The 18,291-nt window shown below is 40.7% G+C and overlaps 1 protein-coding gene across 1 annotated transcript in view; it reads right to left on the reverse strand.

The window, feature by feature from the left end:
• b4galnt4a (beta-1,4-N-acetyl-galactosaminyl transferase 4a) overlaps positions 1-15,246 on the reverse strand; it is a 188,881-nt gene extending 173,635 nt beyond the window's left edge. The window contains exon 1 of the mRNA XM_083894111.1: positions 15,090-15,246. Within this exon, the coding sequence (XP_083750237.1) occupies positions 15,090-15,231 (142 nt within the window). The 5' untranslated portion in view covers positions 15,232-15,246. The remainder of the gene's footprint in view (positions 1-15,089) is intronic.
• Positions 15,247-18,291: the final 3,045 nt, after the last annotated feature.

Consider the following 18,291-nt stretch of genomic DNA (forward strand, 5'->3'; position numbering starts at 1 on the left):
AGTCATTTTCTTTTAACGGCCTCAAGATCTTAAAACATCAAGAGTGATGTATGGGAAAGGAAACTTTGAGTTTAAGAGACAGATATAGTTAGAGATGCCACTATTCACTATTTTCATTTTCGTGGGAAGGAGCAGTGTGTTGATAACCTGCTTTATAACCTTTTTGCTCAGCAAAAGAAAACACGCTAGTATAAACAAAATGTTATCAGTAAGAAAAGCACTTTCATGGATGACTAGTGACGTGATTCCTATCAGCTTTATGCCTTTGGTATAGATGGATAAACAAGAAATATATGACAAAATGAATACAGGCCAAACAGGCTATCTAATCACAATGAATTATAGAGAAGTTAATTAATGAATATTAAAATTCAGTGCACATCGGTCGCCCTCAAAAGCCAGTATACAGTTATACAAACACTCTGCTCCAGAGTAAACGGGAAGTTTTCATCCCATCTTTAGAGAATACTTTGTCACGACAGGCTACAAAAGGAAGTGTTTGACAGCCGCCTGTGCTGTGCACACTCCTCCATGAAGCTCACATAGTAATCAAGCTGCAGAGAAAAAAAGGTATTTTCGACAAAAACACCAAAGGATGACAAAGTGCTAACCTCGTCCCGTACTTTGTTCTTCCACCTCCTCTCATACTCCTACACTTCATGGGGGAAAAATAATATATAGATGGAGACAGACAGATATAAAAGGCAACTTGGATCAAAGGTGAGTTGGAACCAAGAGGGAATTTAGGATGGGATTTAGAAAAATGCTCCAGCGATATACAGGAAAAGAGAATAAGAGTAAGTATGAAGCTTGGAGCAGAGTGGAGTCACCACCACAATCTGGGCACTTTAATCCTTTCAGATACGTATGAAGTACAGGATTTGGTATTAGACTCTTTGGCGAAAGTCATTAAAGGTGAATGAGAAAGAAAGTAGATAAAGGAACTCAACAGCAAAAGAGAATAACTGTCAAAACTATAGACTGATAAACTGGTTGGCCATTCAATCAGGTTACATTTGTTTATGTTGGATAATAGCTGTGTGATGTGGTATTTAATTGAGAGTGTTCATTAAATCGACATCATATCTGATCAGTCATTGGCGGCATCAGTTTTGAAAACAGTCAAAGATCTGTAAACCTCAGAAACGGCATCTACAAGTCTACACTACAGGTCAAAGGTTTTGGCTCAGTTAGAAACATCCTTATTTTTTAGCACTTTTTTCAATGAATATAACATTAAATGAATCAGAAATACACTCTATACATTGTTAATGTGGTAAACGACTATTCTAACTGTAAACGTCTGGTTTTTAATGGAATATGTACATAGGTGTATAGAGGCCCATTTCCAGTGTTCTAATGGTACAATGTGTTTGCTAATCGCGTTAGAAGGCTATTGGATGATTAGAAAACCCTTGAAAACCCTTGTGCAATGATGTTAGCACAGCTGAAAACAGTTTTGAAGGGCAAAATTATTATATATAATGGAAAATAGAAAAAAAGTGAATAGGTGACCCCCCACTTTTGTACTGTATGTGCATCCCCTTCATAGCTGGACAAACCTATCAGAGGACCTGGCAGGCTGGTGTATTATGTTCATTACCATCGTTCAGTCACATTGTGTTTCCCACAGATTGGGTTAGAATCAGAATCAGAATACTTTATTAATCCCCGGGAGGAAATTGTTTTAGGACCCACAGATGGGTCACAGGATATAGTTGGGGTACTCATTCAAAATCATATTAGAAGTTATAGATATGGCTGTAATTTAGTCGCCACATTATGCACAGTTCATGATGTATGTTGGTATTTGGGTCACGATGTTTTGCCATCTTTAAAATAAATAAAAAAAACAGGTTCCCATATAGAACATTTTGAAAACATTGATAAAACACATCTCTTTTGATTTATTTTCGTTGGCCCTTTGGCTGTTTGCAATCTCTCACCACGACAATTCAAACAACATGAGCCTCCATCTTGCCACTGCCAGTTTCTTCAGTGCATTTGCTTTAACACCTGCACCAGTCTCTCATCTGCAGTCCCAATCAATCCCATGGAGACAGGGCAACAGAGGCTTCGACCGCTCCTTCCCTTTTAGAATTAATCCTTAATTTGGCACTATCTGTTCGCTCGTCTCAGGCTGTATCTTGTCTCCCTGATCTCGATTTTCCTCTTTCCCTTTTCCACGGATGGGTTCTGCTGATCATTTGGAAACATGGTGTGTGGCTCAGTCTGAGGTAGAATCTTTGTTTCCCATTTACACAGCAGGTAAAATGAGAAACAAATTGTTGTCCCAAACTCACACATACAAGTACACATACAAATACAAAAGCTCCATGTATTTTAATAAGTAGGGTTCGAGCACGACTGTGCAAGAAACTATTGAAACTGAAAGGTTTATTATTATTATTATTATTATTATTATTACCACGAGGAAATCGCGTTATTGAAGGCCTGAACATATTTTGTCTTATACTATAAGACAGAGGTCCCAAACCACTGAGTCATTTGGTACAGAATAAAAACTGAATAAAAATATTTTATTGATTGTCAGAGTTTGACAGATCTTTTATTTTGAAACAACACTCGTCTCGGTCACATGATAATCAAAAATTTAGCTTACAAGCTAGCAAAAATGAGTAAATAACAACAACACCCTCTTTGGAAAGGGAAAAAGGCCCAAGGAGAAGACAGAAGAAGAGCCTTCGACTTCCAAGAAAAAACGGTCCGTGAAAATATTGCTTTACATTAAACTGGTCCGTGACACAAAAAAGGTTGGGGACCGCTGCTCTAAGAGACAAATATTCCTTTTATATTTAGCGATATGCCTCTAAAAATAAAGCTTTTGTTGACAATCTTCTTATGTATTTAAAAACAATTAACTCGCTACTTTTTTAATATTTAGTAATTATTTCTTCCAAAACATTGTGTTGCTTAACTAACTGGTTTAGATGTGGTGGTTACTTGAGAAGGCCTTTGTGCATATTCATGTATCTATCCAATATGTCGTGTAATTGTGTAACTTATTGTCTGTATTGCCAAAGTGTCGGATTGTATGTTTTATGTTGCACTCGATGTAACCTCAGGAAGCTATCCATTAATTCACTTTACACATCCATACCTGATCTGACCCCCAAACATGTAAATGATAAGTGGGTGATGAACAATAAGAAAACAGGTGTGAAAGAAAATACGAATGAAACGAGACGGTGACACAAACAAAGAGGTCAAGTTACTTTTCCACATTGTCTATTTGCACAATTACTTTTAAACAAAGCTGTTGGGAAAAAAATCCATGAAGCTGATTAAGATGCGACCAACAGTCCCTACTTCAAAACTTTGTCTCTGAGGTTTTCCTGCAGGTCTCCTCTGATACTTCCTCTGCCTTTGTTGCAGGCCAGCTCAGCCTCGAGGAGAGGTGACCTTTTTCATTAACCACCGCTACAGAAAGCTCATTCTGAGCAGCAGGGAGTGCACAGACACACTCTTTGAGGATTGATTGAAATCTCGCAAGGACCAGATCGCTTACAGTAAGGCAGCACCGGAGCTGATACAGATCGCCGCTGTGCAGAAACCCTATGAAAAAAAAAAATCCCTCTGCAGAGGTGGGGACTAAAGAGCAGACGTGAGGCCGTGCATGGGGAAACTGGCAAATCCCATCATGACTGGGATTATGATCTTCTGCAATCGATACTCCCACGTGATGTCTGACGTCTTTGGACCTCGTTCTTTTCTCCGCGACTCTTCCTCACGTCATAATTCTCAACACAAACGCACTCTCTGTTTCCTCCTCTGTGTCTCCCAGCAGTGTCCTAGAAAATTGTCCAAGTTCTGTGGGTTTTTATGAGTCATCTCCTGTGGAAATTGGTCTTAATTAAATCTTAATGGCATTATTTAACAGTGTGATCGCAGGATTATTAGACTCCCCTGTAGTATTTAGTAAGCAGGCTGCGCCTAATTGACTTTCCATAGTCAAGTTCACATCGTATGTTCACATTCAGGCAGGAATCACACTTCGAGACTGACTGGCAACTTCATGTGGTACACATGCTCGATATCTTATTAACCAATCACATGGCAGCAGCTCAATACATTCAGGGATATAGACGGATGTTGGACATATGTAATGGTGACCTGTCCAGGATGTACACTGCCTTTTTGCCAGAGGTGGAAAGTAACGAAATACATTTACTCAAGTTACTGTATTGAATACTTTTTTTGTGTATTTTGTATTTTTTTAAGTACAATTTAAAATCCTATCCGTTACTGAGTAACAATTAAAATTCAGCACAATGAAGACCTACAGGGAAAATATACACCAGAACCAGACGAATGATGATGTGATTAGCACCAGCACTGCCGTGTGAACATAGAGGGCGTGGCCAAAAGTGACGGATTTCTGAACCCTTGTCATATTTCTACTACCCTCACACCCCACGCAAAGTAACTAAGTAACTTTTACTTAAAGTACATTTCAAATGAACTACTTTTTACTTCTACTTGAGTACATTTTCAGATGACTACTTTTACTTCTACTTGAGTAATATTTCATCAAAGTATTGGTACTTTTACTTGAGTACAATATTTTAGTACTTTTTCCACCTCTGCTTTTTGCCCTCTGTGAGCTGGGATTGGCACCAGCAGCCCTGTGACCCTCATGTGGTAGACAACAGATGGATGGACATGATGATGAACACCCCTATGTATACTTGTAATGTCTTGTATTATTTAATTATAAGTAAATGAAAAACATTAACAATAAAAAAGCACTAAGACCATGGAATATTTAACTGTTGTTAATTAACTGAATGTATACTTTTAGCATCATTAAAAACATCAGTAAAATTAACCATTTGGGATACAAGAAGCCCATATTTTATTTTAAATTAATTTTAACCTAAAGAAGCTGAAAAACATTCATTTTAGTTTCCTTCTCTCACAAAAATGAAGTAACTGCAGAATCATCTATATCACACATTATAAAAGGGCTTCACAACTCCCTGTGGAGCTTTGGTGGGCCCCCAGTTAAGTTCACAGCAAGCATCAGAACGAGGAAGAAAGGTGATTTATTTATTCATTCTTTTTTTTTTACTTTGATCTTGGCATGCTAGTTGGTGTCAGACCAGCTGGTCTGGATGTTTGAAAAACAGCCGATCTACTGGGATTTCCATGCACAACCATATCTAGGGTTTACAGAGTTTACAGTTCCAAAAAAAGAAGAAAATATCCAGCGAGCGTCATTTACTTATTAAGACAATAAAATGCCTCGTTGTGATGCCTGAAGTCAGAGGAGAAAGTGGGCACGCAGCACCGGACCACAACTGGTACACATATTACCTCAAGAAGAGGCCAACAAATGTACATACAAACATATCACACTGACTGTGCACAGTGAAGCACTTGCTTTATTATGAGTCACAGCCACATCCTCCTCCTATTGCATCCTGCTGCATGTCCCACCTGTTGCGTGAAAAGGGCGTCCTTCTTTTGCCCTGTGCCTCCTTCCCAAACGCTCATTCCCCCCCCCATTGGCGGCGAGCATGCCAGCGGGCAGACACTGCCATCATTCAGCTGCTTCCTCTTCTGCTCGGCTAAACACTGGGGCTAAAGTGCAGACGGCAGCAAGATCAGGGACGTTCACACTCACAGACATACGCAATTACACACTTTGCAGAAAACAAACTGCATCACACACACACACAAGCATTACTCTGCCTTTAACACTTAATGTCTGTTTGACTCACTTACTCTCGCTCTCTCTCACACACGCACACTATACAGACAAATCTCCAGCAGCAAAAGCTGCGGCAGTGAGCCAGAACTCTCATCTGAATGGGGCAGAGCCGGTGCCTTGATGGTGCGAGTGAAATTACCGTAATAAACACACGTTGCTTTTGACTTGCAACTTCTCAGCTTTCAGAAAATGTTGGAATTGTTCTGATAACACAAATCCATAATGCTCCATGCTCGCACAAACGTGTCGTCTGCGATACGCTCGTTTTGAAACGACTAGCTAAACTAACTAGTGTGGATATGTGAATGCAACGCATCCTAAGTGACCAATATTTGAACTGAAAAATGTAAAACTTCTAAGGCAGGGGTTCTCCAAGTTTTGATACCCGAGGGCCAATTTACGACCCAACATTGGACTGAGGGGCGCCAAAGGGGAAAAAAAGAAAAAAATACATAATGAAATAAATGCCATTTGTAATCATTTTAATGACCAGATTGCAGTTCTACAGTTTAGCGTTAAGTAATATAAGCATTAATATAATGTAATTTAAGCATTAATATAATAACGCTTTATAATTTTGTGGTAAATTACCCATTGTTCTAACCTTACAGGTTAATACCAAGTAACACATTTCTGTTACCATATATCTACTGTGTAAATAGAAATTGGGGGCTGTAGCTATCTGCTTATTACCAGCTTATAACCCAATAATACACTAAAATTCACCATATAGAAACCATTTAAATACTCTATTTTTGTTTACACTCATTGGTCTGTATCCAGTAATGTCCAATAAACATTTAACAAGCTTAGTAGCTCCTGGATTAAAACTATCAACTGTAATTCACCGCGGGCCGCCAGAAATGTTTCTGCGGGCCGCCATTGGCCCCTGGGCCGCACTTTGAGAACCAATGTTCTCAATGTTAAAAATGTGTTGCTGACACATTTAAATGTCAGTAATTGTTGGTTACATCATTGCTCACCTTTTTCACACTGAGGAGATGAACAATACAGATACAGAGTGTGTCATCTCATATCATTACCCCATCTATGATGACAGTGACATTTGTGTGCCCGTGCCTCCACCGTCTGTTTGCTCTGCTAATTCCAGCGCTTACATTCCACTACTCGGCTAACAGCTGTCAATACGTCCACGTCACTTTTCTGACGCTTTAGAGTCTTTATTGATTTTCTGCACAAGATGACAGTTTAGCTTGTGCCGTGTCCTCCATTGTACAAACATAACACTGTTATTTGATGAGCAGAAGAGGACATAAATGCAGGCCACGCTGCGCTCACAGTGCCCTCTGCTGGACAACGTGGTTGCCAAACAGAACGATGGACTTCTAGGCTCTATGTTTGGAACTTTAACTTTTTTATTTTTTAAGTTATGCAATTAGTTGATAATAATCAATTACTAGTTAACTCAAAATAATTGTTGGTCGCAGCCATAACAATTACCCACAAAAAAACTGAGTATGGTGAGGGCGAGATATTATACGAACATGAGAATAAGAGAATACTAAAACATGAGAACATGAACAATGGAATTTAAGCAAATGCATAGCCACATAAAAAATTATTTACTATTGATATAATTTACCCTCTCTCAATCTGTCCCTCATCTCAGCCTCCTGCAGGCTTGTCCTACACAGCATCCCGGACACATTGAGGATGCTGTATGAGTTGTTGTGGGGACATTGTTCAACTTCAGAGTGGAATTACCCAGAGGGAGAGATTTACTAGCTTGGTCAGATAAGCTGTGGGGCAGATTCATGCTTGAGCCTGTAATAGTCTCAGTTCTCCAGCCAGGAAGTACCAATGGACTGACACCTCATATGCTACCTGACATAAAATACGACATCAAAATACAGTAAGTTATTCATTATTATCATTAATTAAATTGGTGTTTCATTTAAGCTGCAGTTTTGTATACATTTCTACTAGTGCAGTGCCCATAGGAAGTATGTATTCCTATAGTGGGAGCTGAAAAATACACATTTTTTAATTTTTTTTAAACACTTACTCATGGTAAAACTAGGTTTTGTCAACAAAATACTCATCAGTCCTTAAAGTTAGCAGTCATGTCACGATAGGGAATGTTATACAAACACTGTGCAACCTCATTAGGCACAACGCAACACAAATACACCTTGTGGAGAGATTCCAGCGTGACTGACAGTCACAAAACAGCTAGCCATGCTAATGCTAATCGTCGTGAAAATCAAGGATGCACACCATCAGGCCATGCTCAACCCATATCCAAAATCTTAGGGCGACCTGACTAACGGTCAGCGAGATATGCCCGTCACAGACACACAGACAGACACAACTTGCTTTATAGATAGATCAGTTTTCAAGAATAAATGCATTAATGCATATTTCATCTGAAAATGGAAGACACAGTACAGGCAGATGGCAGCACTATATCAGTAATATTGCTAAACCAAACAATCATGACAGTCCTAAACATATGTTGCAACATTAATTCAGCTACATAATTGAATATTATATTAAGTATTGCTCTTCCATGGTGATATAAAGGCTCAGCTCAATGGAAGCAATTTTCCAAAGTCACATCGTCCAGGTGGGTTCACGTTCCCAGGTTCAACATGCCCACATGGTCACTGTGTCCATGCAGACAAACGCTGGCCTCCACGTTATTATAAAAGCAACTGAATCCAACTCTGTCAGAAAAAAACCCGAGATATTCTGCATGACCGTCTCAGAAATTGCTTTTTTTTTTTACTTAGCTTTGTTTGTTTGTGTTTTCTGTTTCCACTCTCGCCTCTTCCAATAACAAATCAAGGATGCAAGCCGGAACCGAACAGTTGCATTATTCACTAATCTGTAAAAGGTAACTGACAGGATTAATTGTTGCATGAATAAATGATGACATGAAAAGGTGCAGTGTGTGTGTGTGTGTTTAAGCCCTTACACACACTATGGTGGTGCCGTTTACAGTTTTTCCACTATAGTTGTTCTGGCTGAGGTAAAGCTGACCGACCGTGAGAACCGCAAGAGCTAAAATTAGGCTAAGTGACATCGAAGGGCATGGTTACCATGACAGCAAGCCAGCCTTGAGGGTGTTTCTACTGAGATACAACAAGTCAAATGCTCCAGTTGGATTTCAGACTAAACTGCCACTACCGTAGCAAAGAGTGTGAATGAGTCTTTCTTTGTCTTTCTAACGAGAGATAATAATACTACAACACAACGACTCTGCAGCCACAGGTTGGGTCTGTTTTAATATTAGAAACACATTCAAGTTTCCTTGAAAGCCTGTTAAATCGCTGGTCCTGTTACAACAAACTTTGCAACATCCCACCAGAGCAACAGCGTGCGCTCCCTCTCCCATATGTTGTCTCTGTTGGAAACCAAGCAGCCATTCTGTCCAGGCCCGTGACACTTCCTCCTTTCTGCCTTCAGACCGCTGTTGATATGAAGTGCTTGTGTGTGTGTTATCGTGTGTAATTGTACACAAATATTGGGAACACGCTGAATTTGTGTGTTGTGAGGTGGGTGGCTGAGTGTGTGTGTGTGTGTGCATATCTGTGTGCGCAATCATAGTTAATCAATAGAGGCCTGTATGCAGCAGCCAGCCTCCTCCTCCTCCTCCTCCTCCTCCTCCTCCTCCTCAGTGGACCTGTTGATGCTGGGAAACAGGGAGGTTGTTGTACAACTGGGTGGCTGCATAAACGTGGCGCTCATCAAATATGCGCCGCAACGCTGCCTGCCCACACACTTCCTCATTGAAATTCTGATTAAATAAGGCCAGTCCAGGCGAGTGTGTGCAATCTAACAACTATTAAATTAATAAAACACATGAAAAACACCTATACCTTGACTTTTAAGAGAATAAAATAAATACCAAAGTCCTGGAAGAAGTATGATAGATAATCATACACATAATAATTATTCTGCAGTTTACAAGGCAAAACCCATCAAGTTTCCGCATCACGAACATGATGATATGATTTCTAGGGAAGTTACTTTTAGTTATATGAGAAAGTTACGATAAAAAAATAGCCAAGTTTTTAAGGTTTCTTACTTCTCAGCATATACTGTTCATGTGCACCATCGTTATTCTGAGATTAGATCTGCTCCTCTCCTGTCTTCCTCTCCACTCTCTCTCTACTGAAATCACAAAGAAGGTGAGTGAACTAAACCATCTTCCTATCACCACTCTGTCTCACAGCTCCATCCTGTGCTGAATAATTTAGCAGGAGAAAATGATGGCTCATTTCAATACGGCTGTGGCCGGTGACGGTCTGAACGATGACGCTTTGGAATCAAATTGACCTGCTGACACTTCTGCGTGATTGATTTCCTTGCATAGCAATCAAACTGTGGTAATAATGAGCACATAATATGACTCCAGGGTAAGAATGCGTCTGAAAACAAACTGGGTGAGCGACATCACAGCCAGCGCAATATTTGTTAAAGCCAAAATATCATTATAGATGAACTATTGTCTTGACCCTTTACACATCTTATTCTACAGACTGAAGAGAACATCTTTGTTTCTCACAGATCTGCACAAATATCACACATTAATCATTTTAAAGGTGAAGTAAGTAGTTTATAGTGACATCTAGAGGAGAGGCTGAAATGTACAACAACGAACTGCTCCTCTGCTCACCCCCTCCTTTCCCTGAGCGGTCAAATCCTCGTCCTCGTCGTCTTTCTCCGTGGTACGGGCGTACGGTGAGGTACTGGTGTTCCTTTATCTGCTGTAAAATACGTGTGGTCCTCCATTCTCAACGCGTAAAAAGATACGTTCTCAGCCTCGTCTCGGCGCTCGTTTTTTGTTCTCTGGGATTTGTCTATACAGGCTCCTGTAGAAACATGGGCGTCCTGGCAATGCAACAGCGGCCTGCGACCATGTTATTTTACATGACTTTTTGAAACACTACGAAAATGAAACAAAAAATATTATACAGCGACTAGACAATGCAGGAGCACATAATATGTATACAAAAGTGGATTTTGGGTCATATAAACCCATAAATACTACGCAGTGTCCCTTTAAATATGTTTGAATATTATGTTCAGCCTATGTGAGTATAGTTTTGTTAATTGATCTGTTGATTTTTATGATTTTTATGGAACAAAGATCTTATAAAATGCTGAAAAATAATAATCAGTGTTTCCCAAACTTCAAAATGACAGCATCCTCAAATGTTTTGTTTTGTACCCAAACCAAACAATATGTTTGTTGCATGAAGCTGAACTTATAATAATAATAAAAAAGGTATATGTAAGAAATGTATTAAGTCATTAAGTAACCATGCTGTGCTGTCCAGTATATTCTCAATTTAGCTTTTAATTTACAGCCCACAAACTGTTTACGTTCTGAGTTTGTGTTTTGGTCTGTTGCATCACCCACCACCACCCAGCAACCATTACAGCTCAGAGCAGTTTGACAGCTCCTTGTTTCCATGCTTCAGTCGCTTCCTCGCATCCAACACTCTCTTTCCAACACTTTTGAATTGGGACTGCAGATTTTAAATGCTATTAGCTGCAGTTGTACATATTTTACATATAGCCCCTATTATGAGAAAAGACCAATTACTTTAGTTGATGGTGCTTATTAATGTAGTATTAGATGTTTACTTACCATCTAAATGTTACAGCCCCGAAAAGAAGCAGGGCTCCTCTAACAGATGAGAGTATTGAGAACATTTTATGAGGTAGCGGAATATATACAAAAACACATTTGTTTGCCATGAAGGACTCCACTGGGAGCCGTTAAAACAGTCTATTCTCCAAGTTTCAGGTCTCAGCTGCCACATTAACCCAGTCAATTAAGTCAGGAGCACACTGAGGTGAGGAGAAGTTTAAAACACTTGATATAACCGTCTGCTGTCAACTGTCTTCGACTCACTTCTCATATCATTACTCACAATTAAATAGACCAAGTCTCAGTGGGGTGCTTGATGCCAAGATGTTTATATTTCTCATAAGTTTGCTGGTCATGTGCCAGTAAGACATTAGTGAATGAAGCACTACTACTACTACACACAGTCGGATCCTGGTGTTTGCTGAGGGACAGGATTTGGCCGTGATTAAATCCAACTTGCTCCAAAATGAGAATAAGCGGAAATGGAAATTTGACAAATTGTCATTTCATATTCAAATAAAGGAGGATCCTGGCCAAAGATGAAATTATAATTATTTCTACCTGCTCCACCTCTGTGCTAGAGATCAATGAAGACTATTGTGTGGAGAGAATACTACCAGCCTGATGTGAATATTTACACACTTGATAGAGCCCCATATTCACTAATGGCTACATCTCACTTAGAAACCCTTAGTGCGAGAGGGGACGTGTTATTCATAAGAGGTTAAGTGAGTTGACCTGCTCAGACGCCTGCTAAATGAAAGACAGTCAATTAGACACACAGACCCAGACCAGTACAACATAGTAGCCTCCTTCCAGACACCACCAGACACCTGAATCTGCTGTGCTGAATCCATGACCTGAGAGGGACTGCAAACAATCAGCAGCGACTCGTTCGTGAAGCAAAAACTTGCTGTCAATCTGCCTCTACAGGAGTGACCCGGTCATTACATCAGCCGTCACCTTTACGCGAGTACAGGGAGGGAAGAACAAATCACCACATGCACAAAACCTGCAATCAATTTGGTTTTCTTATGTGCGGTTTTTGTTCGGTTGATTTATGAAAAACAATAAAAGCTTTATGGACGTGGGATTCACTGCAAGGACATGGTGTTGTTGTTTTTTTATCCTCAGCCTTCAGCTCTCCTCATGATTCAAGCATAGACTGTACATTAGAAGTGGATGTAGTCGGATGGGACCAACCTGGACAATTCAATGTATTAAATAGCCGCCACGGGGCAACTCCACTGGTTGCAAAAAGAAGTCCATTAGAGTTAGAGTCTATGGGAAAATGAGCCTACTTTTCATTTGATTTACACCACCCATAAAAAGAGGAGTCAGGGTCTCAAATGCTTATTTCAGGTCTTCTTCAAATGCATAAAGTGTCAGTTTTGTAACTTTGATAGATATATAAATAAAGCCGGTGTTGTCAAACATATGTTCAGTTCCAAAACCTCCATAAAGACAGTGTCAAATCATAAAAGTCAAGGCTTCAAAATGGGAGTTCAAATTTTTCACCAAGTTGAATGGTATTTTTGCATTTCCATTAAGAATAGTGCCAAAATAACCAGCCCTTACCGTTCGCTTTTTGGCACCCTTTTTTGCCAAGTTATTAACAAAAATGCATGTTTTCTTCTTTTTTTGGAAGAATTATTATTTGAGTTTTTCATTTATTAATGAAGTTTAGAATTGTTTTTCAACATCCCAAGAAAACTTATGCTGCTCACACACAAAGGGGGCCAAAAATATAAAATATCTATTTGGCAGTGGTAACTACAAAGCTGTGTGTGTGCGTGCGTGCGTGCACGTGCATGTGTGCGCGTGCACTTCAAGGACATACATAATCACAGAAGGGTATCACTTTACACGGACAGCTGCAAGAGACAGACTACACCATCAACCCGTGTCAAATCAGTAGTAGGTGTAGAGTCCTACCACCGCCCTACGTTAAACACTGGATCAGCGATTTTTATGGTGGAAGATTATCTTTTTACGAGGATCTAAAGATAACTTTCGGGGTGTATGGCAACACTTTTCTCTTTTTTTTTTTTTTTTTTTTTAAGCAACTGTGATGATAATAAAGAGTTAGCCTAAACCCTGTGTTCACACACACATCGTCCAGTGTCAGTAACAGTAGTTTAAGTAGTAACTGAGATATTTCTGTGCGGAAAATTCACGTAAAAACAGTACTTTACATCAACATACACCTTAAATTTTAAATCTGTAATGTTTTTTTCAGTTGTGATGTTTTGGCAGAGTATTGTGCTGTCAGCAATGTAGCTGTTATTACCTGTAGAACATTTGCATTTGCCACCTAGTTACATGCATTTAAAGTGTGACACCTGTGCTTTGAGAGGTATTTACATGATATTTGGATTCTGTGGATCATATTGAATTTTACTTTTTGGCAGCCTATGAACAAGCAGACAGAGAACTTGGTTTTTGACTGAAGGGTTGTTGGTTCAAGTCGCCTCAGGTCAAGGGCTGGGATACTCCAATTGGACACTCTAAATTGACTACAGTACAATATATGCAGCCACTGGGGGAGCATGTGTACTACAGGTCCCAACCAAAAATCTACTGTTGCAACATCAAACATTGCCTGCAAACAAAGGAGAGAAAAATACTCATCATGCACCATCATCTTTTGTTAAGAGCAGCTGCTGGTGCTGCACATCATCAAAGCCTCGGTCATAAGAAGCCTGTCTGGTAGCAGGTGGATGTCTGCTGGACGCTGCTCGCCCGCTCATATATTTTTCCCAAGTGCGTTTGCCATCCCTGTGACCTCTGAAGCCACCTTCATGAACAGCCCTTTGATTATTAATGTTGAAGGCAACGGGCCTGGCTTTTCGACCCGGGCCCCGAGACCACAGCACTCTTTACTTAGCCCGGAGAAGGAAGCCATTGTAAATTTATGAGACATGATGCCTCTGTGTTACTGCTTCTCGTGGCATATATCTGCTCCTATGCCCGTCCACACTACCCGAGGGAGGACAATGTAGAAGTATTTATATAACAATTGTGTGTGTCTGTGGTGTTTATCCTGACCTCATTATGAGTTATACTATCTGTGACACCTATGATTCTTTCCTACAGGACCTATCTGTGATTGTGTCTACTGAGTTTATGGTGGCCTTATCATGCTTTATAGCATTATTATCTCCTGTGGTGTCACTTTAATATTCCTATAATAGTCCTGCCGGAGCTCTACGTACTCTGTGATGACTTTATAGTGATGCTACACTACTTTATAGCATAATCACCCGAGGTATTGCTGTAGTATTCATAAACAGGACGGTAAACGTCCCCTTTAAATGTTTTAGGGACTCTGAGTCTTTTCCATCAGACGGAAAAAGTTTGTGTACAAGTCGAACACATGAGATGAATAGACAGTAGGCAGCAACTCAGGATTATGCTCTTACCTCGGCCAAGAAGGTAATGTTTTTGGCCACTGCTGTTGATCTTAATCCAAAAAGTAAACAACATGTTTGGAGTATATTAAATAGGGGATGTAGGTTATGGACCAATAAAGGAATGATTATATCTGGTTAAATAAAAAGCTGAGTTTTTTTCCATTATTGATTAATCTGTCTATTATTTAATAAGTGTGATGAACCAACCACTGTGACAGAGTGTGAGCTGGACACTTAAAACAAGATAAGGTCTTGTTTACATAACAAAAACATCAATAATCTGCAAATAATCGTGCTGTTTTCTCTGAGGAGCGCCTACCTTTTCCGTAGTTGAAGTGGAGTTTGATGGTCTTGCCTTGGCTGATGTGCAGGTAGGTGAACCACACGGCGGAGGTGAGCAGAACCAGCAGCAGCAGGAGCTTGAACTGCTTCCGGATCTTCTTCACGGGGAAGCGCAGCATCCTCGCTCGAACATCCTCCGGTAGTCACCCCGGTAGTCTGGCGAAACGGGTGCTCGTTAGAAGTGGTCGATTTTTGGGGCGTTATTTTGCGTTATGTTTTGCTATCGAAGCTCCGGTCACAGCGTCGACATTGCCGGGCAAGCGCGCGCGTAAAACCACGGGAGAGAGAGGCGAACTAAGCGCGTCTCATTGTGCCCCGATCCTCACCGTGCGTCTCCTCAGATCTGAGACCGGACACTTATGTGGCGGTCATTGCTCATGAATGCTCCTTCCATTTATGAATAGCGGGGCTTTGTAAAGGGAGCCGGAGTGTTCCAGGCGGCGGCGGCAGCAGCAGGGAAAAGGGAAAAGGGCTGCCGATCAAAAGCCGCTAAGTTCAGTTAAGAGTGTGACCCGGGCAACAAAATAGCAGTCAAGCGATAATCTCCATAAATCCCACTGAAGCTGATTAATGTATCAGCAAAGTATCAAAGAGCATGAGGAGGAGAAAGGATCGGACATCTCTCGAATGCAGCAGCAGCTCCTGCACAAATGATCCAGTGATTTAATCTTTCCCAAATGAGGACAAATAAAAATTAAAGGGATCATCAAATGTCACAGCTCTCGCTCCCAGTTCTCAGCAGCGCTCTCTTCTATTGTTGAACAGCTAAAACTGACTCGGCAGTGGATTCAGATGGAGTCCCGTGTGAGGAGGGGCGATCAGCTGTCATCCTCCTCGTACTCTGGAGGGAGTGAAGCCCCGCCGCGATGAGTAAATATTAAAAAGCAGCGGATTAAAAACGGTGGGTAGTCCATGGCTGTGGGGAAAAACAAAAAGTGATAAAATATCCAGATGCGACTTTACGAGGGAAGGGATTTCCATGTGCTCCGGTTGGTCCTCGTCTCACGGCAGGTGCATTTTCACCCAATTCTTCCAAAGTGTCCCGGTTAACCCGTGCGTGCGTGCGTGCGTGCGCCGCGCGCACAGCGATCCACATCCAGATAGAGACAGATAGACACTGACGGGGCTTTGCGTGCCGCTGACAGCGATGCACTGCCCTGTGTTGTTATTCTGTCATGAGTCTTTTTTTAAACGCCGCAATAAGCATCGTCCAAAATAACGCGCCCGTCACTGCGCGCACGGAGGAAAAAGCAGCCGAGCTTGAGCAGAGGTGACGCGGAGGAACGGGCAACGAGCTGCGGCGCAGAACAGCATGGTTTTTTTTGTTTTGTTACGGTGAAAGGGTTATCTCTCCTTTTACTGCTCACGAACACACACACACACACACACACACAAACAGCTCAGTACGCCCATCAATTGAGCTTCTTAACGCTGCAGAGCAACCTAACCTGGGTGGACGGAGGAAAAAGCCTGACATCCAATCGCAGCCGCGCGCTGGGCTCAGAGGAGGCGGGATGACGACGTCTCCTCTCGCCGTGGCTTGGTACTGGTGTGATCCATCCTCCAATGGCTGAACGCGCAGCCCTGGGAATTTGTTAAGCTCTCCTATAATATTCTCCCACTTCCCCTTCACTTCATCCTGTTCTAATTTGATAAAGAGAAGTCGTTTCTCACGCTGTCTAATGAGGGAACAATTAAAAAAAAAAAAAAAAAAAAAACATGTAATATGGCTAATTATTCTCAGATTATAAGAAGTGTAAGTATAAAGAATGAATTGAAATAGCCAATGTGATGTAATCATAAGTAATATCCGACTGTATGTGGTGTTTACATCAAATGTAATGTAATTGGGTGAGCTATAACTGTGGTGTTTTGATTGAGGATGTGCAGACATTCCCTCAACAGGAAGTGATTTGTTTTTACATATATATATATATATGTATATATATATATATATATATATATATATATATATGTATATATATATATATATATATATATATATTATATGTATATATATATATATATATATATATATGTATATATATATATATATATATATATCAAGACAGATGGAACATTGTGCGGGTAAATTGAGACGGCTGCAAAACAGTTTTACTGCTCAAAACACTCAAAAATGTCACTCAGGTCTGTGAGTATTGTGAGTATTGTTTACAGAGACTGTTTTCCAGATGAAGGCTACATTACATAACATTACATCACTTCTGTCCCTGAAGACTTAATAACATAGCAAAAAGTTGCATACTGCAGCTTTAAATTGTTTTTGTATAGTGCATTTATAGTCTTTTAAGATTCGGTGTTGCCACTCACTGTGCATCTGTGTTAAAGCGGACCTAGACTGGAAGTTCCAATTAACGCTGTTTTTTTAGTGTGTATCTGCGTCATTACCTTGTTTACGAAGTCCTGAAGGTTCTAAACAAACAGTTCAGCCACTGCTGAGAACGCTGTGTTTTATTGTAATCTCGGGGCTCAGCGAGATCTCTGAAAAAACCCAGTCCGGTTACGTAAACAACGGTTCTCCGGAACAGCAGATCGTTATTCAGAAGAATAACGTCCGTTGTGGAGGTGTTTCATGAGCGACAGTGTCTTCTGACTCTGGGTCTGACTCCGGGTCAAAGTCATAAAAGGGACTGCGGCGGGGAGTCATGAAGAAGCTATTTTTAAACATTGTTAAAACAATGTTTTGGTAATGAGTAGCAGTGCATCCACCGTTCCAGAGGGGGGAGCTGCGCTTCTGAGAGCTGACGTGCTGAATATGTCACTTGCTGGCTAATCACAACACAGTCTGTCTTCTGGGGGTGAGAGTTGAGTCTGAAATATCGCGGCTGGGGAACAGCGTCAGAAAAGAGGATTTCTATCGACTCGTTTACAGCAACTAGGAGGTTTTTGACCATAAAAAAAAGTTAATGTATGTAAGTAGACCTCCATAACTCACATATATGGGCAACAGGACCACTCTATGTGAGCTTTAAACATTTTTCTATCGAGAACTTCTTCCATTTTCCAAACACACCTGCCACTCTTTGGGTATACCTGTTGAGCTGCCCATTAACGCAATTATCCAACCAGCCAATCACACGGCGGCAACTTAAATACTACAGACGTGTAGCCGTGGTGAATCCGATCTGCTGAATTTCCAACTGAGCATCAGAATGAGG

Source organism: Microchirus variegatus (genome assembly GCF_963457635.1).
Source record: "Microchirus variegatus genome assembly, chromosome: 8".
Lineage (NCBI taxonomy): Eukaryota > Metazoa > Chordata > Actinopteri > Pleuronectiformes > Soleidae > Microchirus > Microchirus variegatus.